This window comes from Eriocheir sinensis, unplaced genomic scaffold (assembly GCF_024679095.1).
Source record: "Eriocheir sinensis breed Jianghai 21 unplaced genomic scaffold, ASM2467909v1 Scaffold564, whole genome shotgun sequence".
NCBI classification, from domain to species: Eukaryota; Metazoa; Arthropoda; class Malacostraca; order Decapoda; family Varunidae; genus Eriocheir; species Eriocheir sinensis.
In genome coordinates, this window is record NW_026111903.1 from 131564 (window position 1) to 147500 (window position 15937).

The following is a 15937-nucleotide window of genomic DNA, read 5'->3' on the forward strand; positions in this document are numbered from 1 at the left end:
GAGAGGGAGAGAGAGAGGGCGAGAGAGAGGCGGGGCGTAGCGCTAAACACACACACACAAACACACACACTCGGGTTAAAGCCACGCCCAGATCTTCATAATATTTACACAGCGCCTTGGATTACACTCGAAGCCCCGCCTACTGCCTCCCCTCCACCAATCAGAAGCGAGATCGAGGTTTGTGGGAGGCTGGAGCTTGAGGGACGGCAGCCAATGGGAGGGGAGACTCGCCCGACGGTGGTTGTCTTCGTGCGGCTAAGCGGAGAAGGACGAAGACGAGGTTGTGTTATTAGTTGTGTAGTGTTGGTGGTTGCTGGAACACGTGGTCGGTGGGGCTCTGTACCGTCTGGCCGTGTGACTGGAGACAGAGAGGACAGAGGCACGGGGAGAGAACGCGGATAAGAAGTACTAAGCCCCGTTGCAAAGGCTATGTACCGCTTGCCGACTGCCGCTGTGAGAGACAGAGAGAAGGCGAAAGAGACACATTACAGATAAGAAGAACAAAAGAAAGGATCTGTAACGCTGACTGTCTGGCATTGTGAGGAGAGACAGAGAGAGTCAAAGAAAGAGAGAGACAGGGACAGCGAGAGAAAGAGAGCGTAATTCCCTCCTAACGTGCGAGAAGGGGAAAAGGACAGGTATAAACAGTGAAGTAAGGACAAGCACCTATTCACCTACCTGTCCACGACGCCCGGTAAAGACAGGTGGGGATACGAAGGAGCGACGCATTCCTCCACCTCCCACCTACTGGCCAACACTACACCGCCTGCGACAACGAGTTAATAACCGAACCTCCGTCCACGGCATCCTTACCCAACCCAAGGCAACACACGCTAACCCACGGGGACCCAAGAGAACCTAACCTGACCCAAACTAACGGAAGTCAACCCAAGATATCCCAAGCTAAACTAAGGTAACCCAAACCATCCCAAAACCAAACCAATCTAACCCAAGTCAACCCAAGACAACCCAAGCCAAACTAAACTAACCCAAGTCAGATCAACCCAACCCCAGTGCCTTGCGGAGGGTAAAGTGACGGGGGACAGCCGCTCACCGTCACCCGTTCATCCGTTCACCCGTCAAACCGTCACCCGCCCAATAACCATCCACCGACCGTCCTGACCATCACCTGTCCACCCGTCACCCTCTCAACACCGTCCACCGCTGACCGTCACCCATCTAACGCCCATCGCTGACCGTCCCCCACCCACCACACGTCTGCGGGCGCGTGGGTGTGATCAGCGCCCATGAGGGTGTGAGGGGCGGCGGCGGCGTGCATGCCATGACCGTGACCGGCGGCGCCTCCACCATGATGCAGACGGTACAGCCTTGCTTCGTCGGCTACCCCTTCCAAGGTGAGATGCTGGGGCCGGGAGAATTTGGCGGGAGTCCTGTGATTGGTTCTGTGTCCTACGTCCTATGTCCTTCCTTCTGTTCCTGTATGTTATTTGTTCTCTCTCTCTCTCTCATGTTCTCAAGGGGAGTTTCTGGGTCCTGGAGGGTTTAGCGGGAGTTCTGTGATGGATCTTGTGTGCTTGGTCCTATGTCCTATGTCCTTTCTGCTGGTTATTTGTTTTCTTTCTCTCTTATGTTCTCAAGGGGAGGTTCTGGGTCCTGGAGGGTTTAGCGGGAGTACTGCGGCTGGTCCTGTTTCCTTGGTTCTATTCTCCTACTCTTCCTTCTACTGGTTATCTGTGCTTGACCTTTTTTTTCTTTCTTCCTGTGTCCTTGTTCCTATAATCCTAATGTTGTTTCTATTGGGTATTTGTTATTCTATACTTTTCTACCTTTTCCTAATTCCTGTGTTCTCGTTTCTATATCCTGTATTCTTGTTACTGATGGTTATTTGTTCTTCAGTATTTTTTTCTACTTTTCATCTTCTTGTGTCTTTGTTGCTATTTCCTTATTCCTGTTCTTACTGATTCTTGGTCTTTCTTTCTTCCTTGATTTTTTCTTTTAGTCTAGTTTATTTCCAAGGCAATTTCCACCCTCTCCTGTACTATCTTTTCTATTTCTCCTTCTATCGTTTCTTTTTTTTTTCTTAATTCCGTTCTTTTATTCCTCAAAGTTGGGTTAACACGTGAAGTCATTCCTCGTCATCCTGTCTTCTGTGTCTTCTCGTATATTTACTGCTTATTTTTGTTCCTCTCCAGCTCCCTGTCTTCCTATCTTTCTTCCCATCTTTTTCTTCCTAGTTAAGTACATCTTCCCTCTTCCTTTTCCTCCACGGCTGTCTTCTCCTATTTCAAGAGATTGGCTCCTATTAAATTCCTTCTCTGTTTTGCATAATTTTCTTGTTCATCTTATTTAGTCTTTTAACTCCTCTCTTCCTTTCTTTACATACATTATTTTTTCGTCTTTCCTTCAGGTTATTACATCTTGCCCTGTTTTTCATCCTTATACCTTTCTCATCCTTAAATTCCTTCTCTGTTTTTCATAATTTTCTCGTTCATCTTATTTAGTCTTTTAACTCCTCTACTCCTTTCCTTGCATACATTATTTTTTTCGTCTTTCCTTCAGGTTATTATATCTTGCCCTGTTTCTCATCCTTATACCTTTCTCATCCTTAAATTCCTTCTCTGTTTTTCATAATTTTCCCGTCCATCTTATTTAGTCTTTTAACTCCTCTCTTCCTTTCTTTGCATACATTATTTTTTTTCGTCTTTCCTTCAGGTTATTATGTCTTGATCTGCTTTCTTGATCTGCTTCTCATCCTTAAATTCCTTCTCTGTTTTGCATAATTTTCTTGTTCATCTTATTTAGTCTTTTAACTCCTCTACTCCTTTCTTTGCATACATTATTTTTTTTCGTCTTTCCTTCAGGTTATTATGTCTTGATCTGCTTTCTTGATCTGCTTCTCATCCTTAAATTCCTTCTCTGTTTTTCATAATTTTCTCGTTCATCTTATTTAGTCTTTTAACTCCTCTACTCCTTTCTTTACATTATTTTTTTTCGTCTTTCCTTCAGGTTTTTATATCTTGATCTGCTTTCTTGATCTGCTTCTCATCCTTAAATTCCTTCTCTGTTTTTCATAATTTTCTCGTTCATCTTATTTAGTCTCTTAACTCCTCTACTCCTTTCTTTACATTATTTTTTTTTTTCGTTTTTGCTTCAGGTTATTATATCTTCCTCTGTTTCTCATCCTTATATCTTTCTCATCCTTAAATTCCTTCTCTGTTTTTCATAATTTTCTCGTTCATTTCTCTTCCTTTCTTTACATACATGATTTTTTTTTTCGTTTTTCCTTCTGGTTATTATATCTTGCTCTGCTTCTTATCCCTACTCCTTTATTATCCTTATGCTTCTCTATTTCTTCTTCTTTTTCTCATTCTCTTTTATTTCCTTATCCTTTTCTATTCTTCTCTAGTTCCTCTTCTTCTCTTTCACTTTTATTATCCTCATCCTTCTCTAGTTCTTCTTCTTCTTCTTCTCGTTCTCTTTATTTCCTTATCCTTCTTTATTCTTCTCTAGTTCTTCTTCTTCTTCTCTTTCACTTTTATTATCCTCGTCCTTCTCTAGTTCTTTTTCTTCTTCTTCTCATTCTCTTTATTTCCTTATCCTTCTCTATTATTCTCTTACTCCTCTCTAGTTCTTCTCTCTCTTATCTCCTTATCCTTCTCTAGTTTTTCTTCTTCTCTTCCTCTTTAATTTCCTTCATTCCGTTTCTTCTTCCTCCGTTTCTTATCCTCAGTCATAGTCAGGGAAATACGGTGAGTAATAATAATAATAATGATCATAATACAATTTTTTAAGCTTCGGCATACATAAATCATTAGAGTTAAATACATGTAAGAATGACCATGATAATAATTCAATCCATGACTTGCTGAATGGAAAACACACGACTGAGAAAAATATATAGCAGAAAAATAGAATGGTTAATAATGCAATAAAAGAAGGGAACAAGAGAGAGAAAATATGTGGATTAAGACGTCAAACCCTTATATGGGGGGATGATGATTACCTGTCCCTCGTTAACGCCGCCAAAAAAAGAGTAGACAGGTGAGACAGGTAAAGGTAAAGAAAGGTAAGGAGTAAAAATATTAGCTATCTCTCCTTATTTATTTAAAGGGCCGGAGAAGAAGTAATGTTGTGGGAATTGTACGAGTTTTGCTTAATATAAAAAATCAACGTTGGACAGTAGAAGTTGAAGGGAAAATATATTAGTAAAGGTAAAGAATAATAAGGAGCAAAAATATTACCCATCTCTCCTTCCTTATTAATTTAAAGGCCCGGAGGAAGTAATGTTGTGGGAATTGTATGAGTTTTGCTTAATATAAAAAAAATCAACGTTAGACAGTAGAAGTTGAAGGGAAACTATATTAGTAAAGGTAGAAAGGTAAGGAGCAAAAATATTAGCTATCTCTCCTTATTAATTTAAAGGCCCGGAGAAGAAGTATTGTTGTGAAAATTGAATGAGTTTTGCTTAAAATTAAAAAAATCAACGTTGGACGGAAGATGTTAATGGGGTAATATACTGAGAAAGGTAAAGAAAGGTACGAAGGAAAAATATTATCTCTCCTTCCTTACTAATTTAAAGGCCCAGAGAAGAAGTATTGTTGTGAAAATTGAATGCGTTTTGCTTAAAATAAAAAAATCAACGTTGGACGGAAGATGTTAATGGGATAATATATTGAGAAAGGTAGAGAAAGGTACGGAGGAAAAATTATGAACTCCTTCCTTATCAATTTAAAGACCTGGAGGACATATTGTTGTGGTAACTGAATGAATTTTGCTGAATATAAATAAATCAACGCTGGACAGACGAAAGAAATAAAAAGGAAGATATATTGAATTGTCTTTTCTTTTTACGTCGGTGATAAGAACGTGTAAAGGGAAAGACACAAAGAAGGAAAGGAAGATAATAAAACCAAATTAAACAGAGAGATGTAGAGAGAATAAAGAGGGACGAACACGAACTAAACGAGAAAAAAAAACATCACTATTATGAAAAGTGATAAAGAACATAAGTACTGGAGTGGTGATTGAACGACTTTAGCTAAATACATATAAACCATCGCTGGGTAGAAGAAGAAAATCAAATGGAAAATATATTACTTATTTTTCGTTGGTGATGAGATCGTGGGGGAAAGGTAAAAGAGATAGAGAAGTTAACAGTATTACAGGTCTGATGGAAAGCGAGAAACTGTAAAAATGGAAAATGGATAATAAAAAAATCCTATTAGTTTATTTTTTTTCGTTTGGTGATGAGGATGTGAAAATTGACGGTCGGTTAAAGAAGATGAAAAACGGTCTGAATTCAGCGTTATGAGTGGTAAAAATTAAAATTCCAATAGTTTCCTTTTTTTCGTTTGGTGATAAGGATGTGAGAATTGACGGTCGATTGTAAAGAATATAAAAAAAGGGTCTGAATTCAGCGTTATGAGTTGTATAAATTAAAATTCCAATAGTTTCTTTTTTTCGTTTGGTGATAAGGATGTGAAAATTGACGGTCGGTTGTAAAGAATATAAAAAAAGGGTCAGAATTCAGCGTTATGAGTTGTATAAATTAAAATTCCAATAGTTTCCTTTTTTTCGCTTGGTGATAAGGATGTGAGAATTGAGGATTGGTTGTAAAGATCAAAAAAAGGGTCAGATTTCAGCGTTACGAGTTGTATAAATTAAAATTCCAATAGTTTCCTTTTTCTCGTTTGTTGATAAAAATGTGAAAATTGACGGTCGGTTGTAAAGATGATAAAAAAAGGGTCAGAATTCAGCGTTATGAGGTCTGACTCAAAGCGAGAAAATGTGTGAAAGAGTTTAAAAAAAGTCAATTCGGGAAATATACGAGTTTCTTTTTCTTTTCTTCTTTGATAATAAAAGCGTGTAAGGGATTCGAGCGTGCAAAGTAGCGTTAGTAAAGATTGAAAAAAAGAGTAAGGAGTCAAAGTTATTGCAAGTCAGCTGGAGAGCGAGAAAATGTGCGAGAGTTTTAAGAAAGTCAATCGGATTTTTTTTCTGTGATAAAAGCGAGTAAGTACAGAGGCAAGAAAGTTTAAGAAGTCAACGTTATTACAAATTTAGTGGAAAGCGGGAATGTGCAAGAATTGGTTTGAAGAAGTTAATCGGAAAATATATTAGTTTCTTTTTTTTACGCTGGAATTAAGAGCGTGTAAAATGAAGTTAGTAAAGAGGTGAGAAAAAACAAAAAGTCGACGATATTAAAAGCCAGAAGGAGAAAGATAAAGAAAAGGCAAGAGAAAGTTTGAAGTCAGTGGAGAAATATATTAGGGTTTTTTTTTGTGTGTGTGTAGATAAGAGCGTGTAAAATGAAGTTAGAAAGGAGATGAACAGAACAAGAAGTCGACGATATTACAAGCCAGAAGGAGAAAGAAAAAAAAGAAAGAAAAAGTTTAAAAAGTCATTGGAGAAATATATTAGTTTTTTTTGTGTGTGTGTGTCGATAAGAGCGTGTAAAATTAAGTTAGAAAGGAGATGAACATAACAAGAAGTCGACGATATTACAAGCCAGAAGGAGAAAGAAAAAAAAGCAAGAAAAAGTTTAAAAAGTCATTGGAGAAATATATTAGTTTTTTTTTTTTTTTTTTTGTCGATAAGAGCGTGTAAAATGAAGTTAGTAAAGATATCAAAAAAAAGCAGAAGCCAAAGCTCATACAAGTCGGACGGAAAGCGAGAATATGTAGAAATTGGTTAAGAAAATATCATACAAAGAATACTGAGCAAATAAGAGAAGTGATAGAAGGGGACGGTGAATCATAGAAGGTCCGCGGATAAATAAACAAATACAGGGGTGAAAATGTAATAAAAGAAGGACACATGAAGAAATAAAGAAAGTTTGGGAAAGAAAGAAAGACTGAGGAGACGGGTGAAAAATAAGAATAAAAAGAATAAATAAGAGAATACTGAACAAATAAGAGAAGTGATAGAAGGGGACGGTGAATTATAGAAGGTCCGCGGGTAAATAAACAAATACAGGGGTGAAAATGTAGTTAAAGAAGGACACATGAATAAATAAATAAAGTTAGGGAAGGAAAGAAAGACAGAGGAGATGGATGAAAACTAAGAATTAAAAAAGAGAGAATGAGAGAAATATAAAAGACAGACAGCATGATCAAAAGGGTAAAATATAAGGAATGAAATCTAAAATATAAACAGAATGAAGAAAATAATATATGTAAGAATAAGAAGAACGAAGGAAAGACAGCAAAGGATAGAAGTTTAGAAAGATAGAAAGTAAAATATATTTGTAAGAAAGCGAATAAGAGGAAGAGAAAAACAGAAAGATAGACAGAGAAAAGATGAAAGGCGAAAAGAAACAGACAAAGAAAAGAGGAAGAAAGAAAAACAAAAATTTACAGAAAGAAAAAATAAGGAGACAAGAGAAATAAAAAGAAAGGAAAGTAGAAAGAAGACAAAAAAATGAGAGAAAAGAAAGAGAAAGAGAAAGATGAAGGAAAGCAGAAAAAAATATTTAAAGCAACACAAATTTAGAGGAAGGAAAACAAATAAACGATTGGTAAAGAAAAAAAAAACGAAGGGGTAAAGGGAAGAAAAAGAGGGAAAGAAAAGGGAAGAAAAAGGGAAAGAAAAGGATTGAAGAGACACACGTGGTGGTGGTGGTGACGGTGACGATGGTGGTGACGGTGGCGGTGGGCGCGCCTGAGGTTGTTAATTAAGTGGGCCAATTAGAGGTAATGAGGGTTGTTTGCTGACGCCTGTGGGTGGAGGCTGACGAGGAGGAGGAGGAGGAGGAGGAGGAGGAATGGTTAGAAAAGGCGGCGGTGGGTCTTTTGTGGTGTGTGTGTGTGTGTGTGTGTGTGTGTGTGTGTGTGTGTGTGTGTGGTCGGTAAACGTTCACGCTGATTGTTTTATTTGTAGTAGTATTTCTTCAATATTTAAATGCCTCATAATTTTCTACAACATATTCTACTCCATTAAATACCTGCAACTTTTTTTACATTTATATATCGACAATTTCTGTATTTGATAAAGTAAAAGAAAAGGTAGTAATAGTAGTAGTAGTAATAGTAGTAGAAGTAGTAGTAGTAGTGGTAGTAGTAGTAGTAGTAGTAGTAGTAGTAGTAGTAGTAATAGTAGCAATAATATATGCTTACTAATTCAAAATCCCTACAGTAGTTTTTTTTTTATAACTCAATTTGTGTTTTCCCACAACTGAAATATATATAAAAAAGACGCGGGCATTATCTTTCCTGCAGCTTGTTTCTTTAATCAATTTAACCGATATTTTCCCCACAATAGAAATACATAAAGAAACACCGGTACTAAACTTCCTACATGTATCCCGAACCTAGAATCATCGACAAACAACGCATATATTTCCTTTACTTTATTTTAGTCATTTTTCAGCTCCTTCCTTCACGCAGCAACGTTACCCTGGCAAACACAACCACTTTTTCCTCCTTTCTCTTGCTTTCCGTACCTAATATATGTTTTGTATTTTATTTCCGTCACTTTTTAATTCCTTTATTCACGCCACAACGTTACCCTGGCAAACACAACTACTTTTTCCTCCTTTCTCTTGCTTTCCGTACCTAATATATTTTTTGTATTTTATTTCCGTCACTTTTTAATTCCTTTATTCACGCTACAACGTTACTCTGGCAAACACAATCACTTTCTCCTCCTTTCTCCTGCTTTCCGTACCTGATATATTTTCTGTATCTAATTTGCGTAACTTTTTAATTCCTTTATTCACGCTACAACGTTACTCTGGCAAACACAATCACTTTCTCCTCCTTTCTTTTGCTTTCCATAACTTATATATTTTCTGTATTTTATTTCCGTCACTTTTTTAACTCCTTCCTTCATGCCGCGTTACCCTGACCAACACAATCACTTTTTCCTCCTTTCTTTTGCTTTCCATACCTGATATATTTTCTGTATTTAATTTCCGTCACTTTTTAAACTCCTTCCTTCATGCCGCGTTACCCTGACCAACACAATCACTTTCCCCTCCTTTCTTTTGCTTTCCATAACTCATATATTTTCTGTATTCAATTTCCGTCACTTTTTGAACTCCTTCCTTCATGCCGCGTTACCCTGACCAACACAATCACTTTCCCCTCCTTTCTTTTGCTTTCCATAACTCATATATTTTCTGTATTTAATTTCCATCACTTTTTAACTCCTTTCTATACTCCGCATCGTAACCCTGACCAGCGCAACCACTTTCTCCTCCACCCTTTCCTTTCTGTAGCCTTTGCCTTCTTTTTCTAGCACCCTCCCGGCAATGCGAGTCTCTAATGTCTCACTTCCTCATGCTAACTAACACTCAGCCTTTCCGTGTTCTGTCCGTTTAAATTACACAGCGGCCAAATTTAGAGTTAGTTCAGGCGGGATAAGAACCGACTCTCTATTCATATATTATTAGTATTATTTCTATCCGTCTTTGTGTGTATATTGAACTCTATCACGTCATTATAACGCCTTAGTTTGAGTTACTGTACAAAATTCATTCACTCTAACTTTATTAAGAACAGCAACAGTAGTCGTAGTAGTAATGGTAGTAGTAGTAGTAGTAGAAGTAGTAGTAGTAGTAGTAGTAGTAGTAGTAGTAGTAGTAGTAGAAGTAGTAGTAGTAGTAGTAGTAGCAGTAGCAGTAGCATAAGTAAGAATACAAATACAATAAAGAAATATGATAAAAAATATACGAAAAACGAAACTGCGCTAACAAAATTATTTACTCCATCGCCGCGCCGTCGCCGCTGCACCGCCGACACTCACGAACGGATGTCACGTTACGCATTACTCTCTCTCTCTCTCTCTCTCAGAGCATAAGAATGGGAGCAACTCCGCGGACGGAAATCAAATACGTTATAACTAATAGTACCCACATCATTCTCTCTCTCTCCAAAGCAAATATCTCACGGACAATAAAATACGTCATCATCGCTATACTAAGGAAGGTCGTATATTAGTATCTATTTATCTATCTATCAATCTATCTCTATGTATATTAGCCTATTAATCTATCTACATGACTATCTACCTATCTATCTATCTCTCTCTCCAACGCAGATGCAGTAAAAAAGAAATAAAAATAAAAAAGGAAAATAAAAAAGGAAACGAAAAAGGAAGAAAAAGAGAACACAAAGAGAAAGAGAAAAGAGAGTAGAAAAGAAGAAAAAGAAAAAGAAGAGAAAGGAGAACAGAAAGAAGAACAGAAAGAGGAGAGGAGATAGAGAGCAAATTTCTATCACCCAATTCACGCGAAAAATAAATAAATAAAAAGGGAAAGAAAGGAAAAAATGAAAGGAAGAAAAGAAGAGATATGGAAAGGGGAAAAATAACCTGATCGAGAGCAAATTGAAAGCACAAGACTGACGGGCATTTAGCAAGAAGGGCAAGCGAGGACATATTTATCAGAGAGGCATTTGGCAAGACGCGCAGACAGACACTACGTATATTATGTATCAGAGAGGCATTTAGCTAGGAAGGCAGACAGACGTAACATCCGAGAGGCATTTGGCTAGGAAGGCAGACAAACAGACATAACCTACTGTAATATGAGAGAGGCATTTGGGTAGACGCGCAGACAGACTATATGTATTATGTATCAGAGAGGTATTTAGCTAGGAAGGCAGACATAACATCCGAGAGCCATTTAGCTAGGAAGCCAGACATAACATAAGAACATAAGAACATAAGGAGTCTGCAAGAGACCTACTGTAATATGAGAGAAGCATTTGGGCAGACGCGCAGACAGACTATATATAATGTATCAGAGAAGCATAAATCACCCTCTGTAGCGATATGTAAATAGCTTGTTGGGGCGAAGTGAGGGATGGTCTCTATAAATTGATAGTTATATTCGATGCAGCGGATGATGTGTTGTCTGTGTGTGTGTGTGCTTGCGTGAAGGTGAAGGAGGTGGAGGAGAAGGAGGAGGACGATGACGAAGAGGGAAAAGATGAGTATAGAAAGAGGAGAACAAGGAGAGATGGTAGAAAGCATAAGAATGATAAATATAAAATAAGGATATGATGAAAATATATAAAGAGGAGGAAAGAGACGATGACGAAAAGAGTAAAAAGAACTATAGTTGAAAGAGGGAAACGAGGAGAAGGATGACGAAAAATAAAAGGAAAAGAAATGTAAAATAAAGATGATGAAAGGAGGAGGAAAAGGACGATGACGAAGAGGGAAAAGAAGACGTGTGGAAAGAGGAAGTGGCCAGGATAGGAATGTTGAAAAATGGAATTATAAGAGAGATATAATGAGGAAAAAGAAGGAAAAAGAAAAAAAGGAGAAAGACGAGGAAAAGAAGGAAAAAAGAGAAAAAGATGAAAAAATGATGAAAAATTGAATTATAAGGAAGATATAACGAGGAAAAAAGGAGAAAGACGAGGAAAATGAGAAAAAAAAGAAAAAAAGATGAAAACAAAATGGTGAAAAAATACATAAAGAAAAATTAAAAGAAAGAAAAGTTGAAATAGCAACAGAGAAAAAAGAAAAGAAAAAGGAAACAAGAGAGAAAGAAAAGTTGAAATAAAAACAGAGAAAAAAGAAAAGAAAAAGGAAACAAGAGAGAGAGAGAGAGAGAGAGAGAGAGAGAGAGAGAGAGAGAGAGAGAGAGAGAGAGAGAGAGAGAGAGAGAGAGAGAGAGAGAGAGAGAGAGAGAGAGAGAGAATACTAGGAAAAATAGAAGGAAAAAATTGACGTCATCAGAATCATAGAAAAGAAGAAATAGAAAAATATGAGTCACTTATTTGCTCACTCACTTATTCATCTCCATTACTCTCTCTCTCTCTCTGGTCACGTGACGCTGTTTACTCACGATTGACACGTAATATTTTTTTCTTCGCTTCGCCAAAGAAAGTGACGAAAAATACGAACTAAGGAAAAATTATAGACGATTTAATATTTTTTTTCGGAAACAGATAAAAGATATTGTAGGCGAGGAAATATTTAAGCAGTAGTAGTAGTAGTAGTAGTAATAGTAGTAGTAGTAGTAATAGTAGTAGTAGTAGTAGTAGTAGTAGTAGTAGTAGTAGTAGTAGTAGCAGTAGTAGTAGTAGTAGTAGTAGGGGAGGCGGTGGCCGAGTGGTTAGCATGTGGGTGTAGTGAACTCGGGGACCAAAGTTCGAATCCCACTGATGCACGCTGACAATTTTCAACCATTGCCGAGTGGAGGAAGGTTACCCACATGCTGCCAACACCTTCAATCAACCCTAACTTCAGCGACTTTGTTCAAGCGGAGCACCGGGGGGCAGCATGGGCCAAGCAAGAGGCATATACTCCCACGGCAGCCACTATAAATAAAATCAGCCTGCACCACTAACGAGCTGGGGCAGTCCATGAGAGAGAGAGAGAGAGAGAGATCAGCTGAAACACGAAAATAACTTAAAACAGATATACAACAACGAGAATAGAACATGAAAGAAAAAAACAGTAAAATTATACGTTCATAAATACAGAAACACACACACAAACGATAAATAAAGTGCAAAACAAGACAGAGAGAGAGAGAGAGAGAGAGAGAGAGAGAGAGAGAGAGAGAGAGAGAGAGAGGCACAAAAAACGAGTTAAACACATGTTCCCGCCGTGTTCCCTCGCAGCTTCGATGTCTTAACTCACACAACGATCTTACGCGAACCGGGAAATTGTCGTACGAAGGGTTTTTACGATAATTTAACAGCAAAACAAAAAAATAATATAAAGATACTGAAAATAAGAGAGAGAGAGAGAGAGAGAGAGAGAGAGAGAGAGAGAGAGAGAGAGAGAGAGAGAGAGAGACTTACCAATAAGCTCACCATTTAAGTAACCCTGTGTGCACCTGTGTGTGTGTGTGTGTGTGTGTGTGTGTGTGTGTGTGTGTATGCAGCCACACGCACACGGCCCTAACACACACAGCAACAATGGAATAACCCTTCAGCGGCCATGTTGTGTGTGTGTGTGTGTGTGTGTGTGTGTGTGTGTGTGTGTGTGTGTGTGTGTGTGTGTGTATGCATTTCCTTAACATTCCCTTCCGATTTCCTGTTACGAGAGAGAGAGAGAGAGAGAGTGTCAGTAGCCATACCCGTTTATTGCTCTCACCACCTAATTGTTTTCTTACCTGGGAGTGAGACTGTACAGGTAAGAGTTTCTCTCTCTCTCTCTCTCTCAATCAATTTTATTTTATCTCCTTTCTCTTCCTCTTTTCTTCCTTTTCATCTCCCTTTTCGCTTCTTTTTTTTCTCCGTCTCTCCCCTTCCTCTCCCTTTCCTCTCTTTCTCCTCCTCCTCCTTCTCCTCCTTATCCTTCCCCTCTTTCTCAAACTTAAATATACACGTCAAGGAGCTGGTGATGGGTGCATAGAGAGGAGGAAGAACGGAAGGAAGAAAAGGAGAGGAAGGGAGGAGGGAGAGGATCGTAGAGGAAGGGAGACGAACGGAAGGTACAGGCCGGTGATAGATATATAAAGGAGGAAGAAAGGGAGGAAGATAGGGGGAGGGAGAGGGACTTTACTACCTGTCCGTTCATCTATCAGCGTCTCACCTGTGATTTACCTGAGAAAGTATTGTTGTTGTTGTTGTTGTTGTTGTTGTTGTTTAAAGTAAATTAATATGAATATGAAAATGAAGGTGAACAATAATAATGATGACGATGATGAAATAAGAAGAAAATAAAAAAGAAAGAAAATAAATAGAGAAAAAAAGGAAGGAAAAGATAAAAAGAATGAGAAAAAACAGTAAACGAAAGAGAAGGAAAATAATGATTAAATGAAGAAGGAAATGAAAAAAAACAAGAACAAGTAACTATTTCCTTACACACACACACACACACACACACACACACACACACACACACACTGGAATTTACAAGAAGCTGTAAAACCTCAAGAATTGGATGTAAACAAAGAGAGAGGAAGGAAGGAAGAAAAGGAGGAGGGAAGGAGGGAAAGAAGGGAGGGAGGAGGAGGAGGAGGAAAGTGAGAGGAGAGCGTGAATGAGAGATAATGGAAGGGAGGGAGGGAGGCAATGAAGGGCAGACAGAAAGAGAAAAAAATATATAAGGAGGAGAAAACGAGGATAAAAGGAAGGAAATAGGAAAGAAAAGAGGAGAAAAAGGAAGGAATTAAGATTAGAATATAGTGATAAAGGAAGAAAAAATAGAAAAAGATAAATAAAAATAAACGAAGGCAATAGGAGGAAAATAAAAAGAGATAGGAAAAAGGAAAGGAAGGAAAAATAGAAAGGAAGAAAGGAGAAACACTAGAAAAGAAGGAAAATGAGAGAAAGTGAGACAGAGAAAGGGAAAGCGTGGGAGAGAGAGAGAGAGAGAGAGAGAGAGAGAGAGAGAGAGAGAGCGCTATGGCCTGAGAACTGACCATTAGAAAATTACCGGAAAGCTGTAAATCTGTAAATCGCTTCCAGTAAGTGAATGCAAATTTCTCTCTCTCTCTCTCTCTGTGTGTGTGTGTGTGTGTGTGTGTGTGTGTGAGAGAGAGAGAGAGAGAGAGAGAGAGAGAGAGAGAGAGAGAATTTTCCTCCGTCACATCCTCGACAAATTACCTCAAGGTGGCTAGTGATGGATCTTCTCTCTCTCTCTCTCTCTGACTACAATTACTACTTAAATAAACGGAAAAACGAGGAGGAAAACGAAAATAACAATAAGAAAGGCAAAAAATGAAGTATGCGGAAATAAAGGAAGGAAGAAAGGAGGAATAAATGGAAGGAGAAAAGAGGAAGAAGAGGAGAGAAAGAGGAGGAAGAAGAGGGTGATAAGACAATGAGAAAAAAAAACAATAAGGAAAGGAGAATATATAGAGGCATAGGAGAAGGAGGGAAGGAAAGAAGAGAGGCATAGAGGGAGAATAGGGGAGAAGGAGGGGAGAGGAAGTGAGGAAGAGGAAGAGGAGGGTCAAGAGGAGGGTGGAAAGAGGAGTCAAAATGTTTCAAAACGTCACTTACACGACAAATGGCCGACGTGTCCTGTTACAGAGGGAGGGAAGGGGGAGGGGAGGGGAGGGGGCGGAAGGGAGGGGAGGAGAAGGGAGGGGAGATAAGGGAAGGAGGAGGGAAAGAAGGGAAGGAGAGAATAATTGCCGAGGTTCGGTAAGATAACTCATTGAGGAAGAAGGAACCTATTTGTCAGGAGGAGGAGGAGGAGAAAGAGGAGGAAGAGGAGGAGAAGGAAGCATGGAAGTGCAGGCAACAGAAAGCCTAATGACTCATCACGAGGTTGCCCGCTTTGGTAAATAATCTGCTCGACAGCCGCTTGTGAGGCAGAGCAGATGAAAGCCCTTGGGTATTCAAACAACTCCTGACGCAGCGAAGTAGCGGTCGATTCGAGTTTTAAAGGAGTTGATGGTATTCGCATTTATCACTTCTGAGGGAAGATTGTTCCAGTGGCGGATGACTCGGTTTGAGAAGAAACTCCTGCCAACGCTTGAATCGGTAGACCGGTATTTCTAGTTCTAAAATTGGTTTGTAGCTCAAAGAAACTTGGAGTGGTCGACATTATTAAAGTTTTTCAGGTACTTGAAGACCTGCATCATATCCCCTCATAGGCGTCTCTATTGCAGCGTGAAGAGGTTGAGGGCCATATTTTTAAACACTTCTGCGCCCAAGAACACGTAGTTTACTAGTCTTTCCTGGGAGTTTAGGGCATTTCCAGGGGTACTTTTATGACCCTGGTGGTAGTCTGAGCCTTCTTCTGTACCGTGAACCTAAAAGAACACTCATTATAACTCGCTTAACCTCCTTTTTGGCCTTTGGAAATAGTTGGTGTGAGGGGTGGCAGCATCTGACAATACCAACCTGAGTCGCTCGAGTCGTTCCTCGTATACGGAGGAAGAAGACGAAAAAACGAAAAACAAGGAAAGCCAGTCAGTACAGCTTAAAGAATATGAAAGTCAGAGAAATAGACGGAAAGACGCACACACACACACACACACACACACACACACACACACACACACCATTTCGCTCCTAATCACCGGGCCGGGACAATATCATCAGGAATAAGATATTAA

The 15937-nt window shown here is 38.8% G+C and overlaps 1 protein-coding gene across 1 annotated transcript in view; it reads left to right on the forward strand.

Moving 5' to 3' along the window:
* Positions 1-303: 303 nt before the first annotated feature.
* LOC126993116 (protein gooseberry-like) overlaps positions 304-15937 on the forward strand; it is a 52203-nt gene continuing 36569 nt past the window's right edge. Inside the window, exon 1 of the mRNA XM_050851972.1 lies at positions 304-1355. Within this exon, the coding sequence (XP_050707929.1) occupies positions 1283-1355 (73 nt within the window). The 5' untranslated portion in view covers positions 304-1282. The remainder of the gene's footprint in view (positions 1356-15937) is intronic.